We start from the raw sequence: 1277 nt of genomic DNA on the forward strand, positions 1-1277 counted from the left end.
CTGATTTAAAAGAAAAAATAATATGGACTTTTTTATTTTATACATAGCTTATGATCTTTTTTTGGTTAAACGTTTTCAGGTTAATTATTTCTCTTGATTCTACAATACTCTAATAACTTACACCAATTGCTTTTTAAATTAAAAAAATAAAATAAAATAAAACTGCTCACTGTAGAAAATATTTTAATTGTATTTATCACTGCGTTAAAAATAATAATATAAACAATTGAATACAACAATAATTAGCAATGAATGTTATATTTATTTTTTTAAAAACAATTATTGCTAATGATAATTATAACTTTAAATGTTTAAAGTTGGTAATGTATTTATATAATAATTTGATTTGAATTATTCTGAAAATCATATAAATAATATAAAAATCTATTTTACACAATTTTGTTTTAGATAAATTAAAAAAAAAAAAAAACTTGCTGACAGTGAAAAATATTGTAATTCTATTCATCACCGTATTAAAAATAATAATATAAACAATTAAAATATAACTCTTAATTAGTAAGAAATAATACTTATATATTTAATATAACTATTCGATGAACATCTAATATTATGATATTTAAAAATAATTGCCGTATTAATTAAATTATGAAAAAGATGGTCAAGGGTGCGTTCACAAGAAAACTTTATTAAAATTTAATATTAATTGACTGTTTTAAATTGATCTCAACTTGAACAACTCTGATGAAGCTCTACAACGTGGGGCGAAGCATAGACAAATAAATAGTTCTTAAATATATTTTATTTTCTTAGGACCACCTTTTTCAAAATTTAATAATACGGTTAAAAAAAATAAATAATTGCTAACGATTACTTTATTTTCTTAACGTTTTATGTTTAAAATTTGTTTATATTTTAGATGGTATTGTAATAATTTGATTTGAAATATTTCAAAAATTACTTCAAAATAATAATAAAAAGTAAAAAATATAAAGAGAAAGTAACTTTTTATAAAGAAAATAATTAATAATTAAATTTTTAAAGAAATTTAGATGTTATTTATGTTTACTGATATATAAAAGAAGTTTGTTTTAATCTATAAGCAGCTTACTTAACCAAAATAAGAGCTTTGATCTCTAAGTAACTTAGCTGACAAGCATATAATATGAGTAGTAATCAAAGATATTTTAAACTGTAAATATGTTTGCGGCTGCAGCAGCTTGGGCATTTTTAACTCATTATTCGGTAAGCAATATTAATTATTAATATATTATTAATATTAATATTAATTTTTACAAGTACGCGATTTTAATTATCTT

At 19.8% G+C, this 1277-nt stretch overlaps 1 protein-coding gene across 2 annotated transcripts in view; it reads left to right on the top strand.

The window, feature by feature from the left end:
- Positions 1-1277, top strand: part of LOC106684956 (transducin-like enhancer protein 4) — a 267440-nt gene that overhangs the window by 38531 nt on the left and 227632 nt on the right. The window contains exon 1 of one of the 2 annotated variants that reach the window (XM_067050238.1): positions 1150-1203. The exons of the other annotated variant lie outside the window; for it this stretch is intronic. Coding sequence (XP_066906339.1) covers positions 1159-1203 — 45 coding nt within the window. The 5' untranslated portion in view covers positions 1150-1158. Of the gene's footprint in view, positions 1-1149; positions 1204-1277 lie in introns of those variants that run through there. 2 annotated transcript variants of the gene reach the window in all.

The sequence above is a fragment of the Halyomorpha halys genome, unplaced genomic scaffold, assembly GCF_000696795.3.
Source record: "Halyomorpha halys isolate HHAL.00 unplaced genomic scaffold, Hhal_1.1 Scaffold633.1, whole genome shotgun sequence".
Classification (NCBI taxonomy): domain Eukaryota; kingdom Metazoa; phylum Arthropoda; class Insecta; order Hemiptera; family Pentatomidae; genus Halyomorpha; species Halyomorpha halys.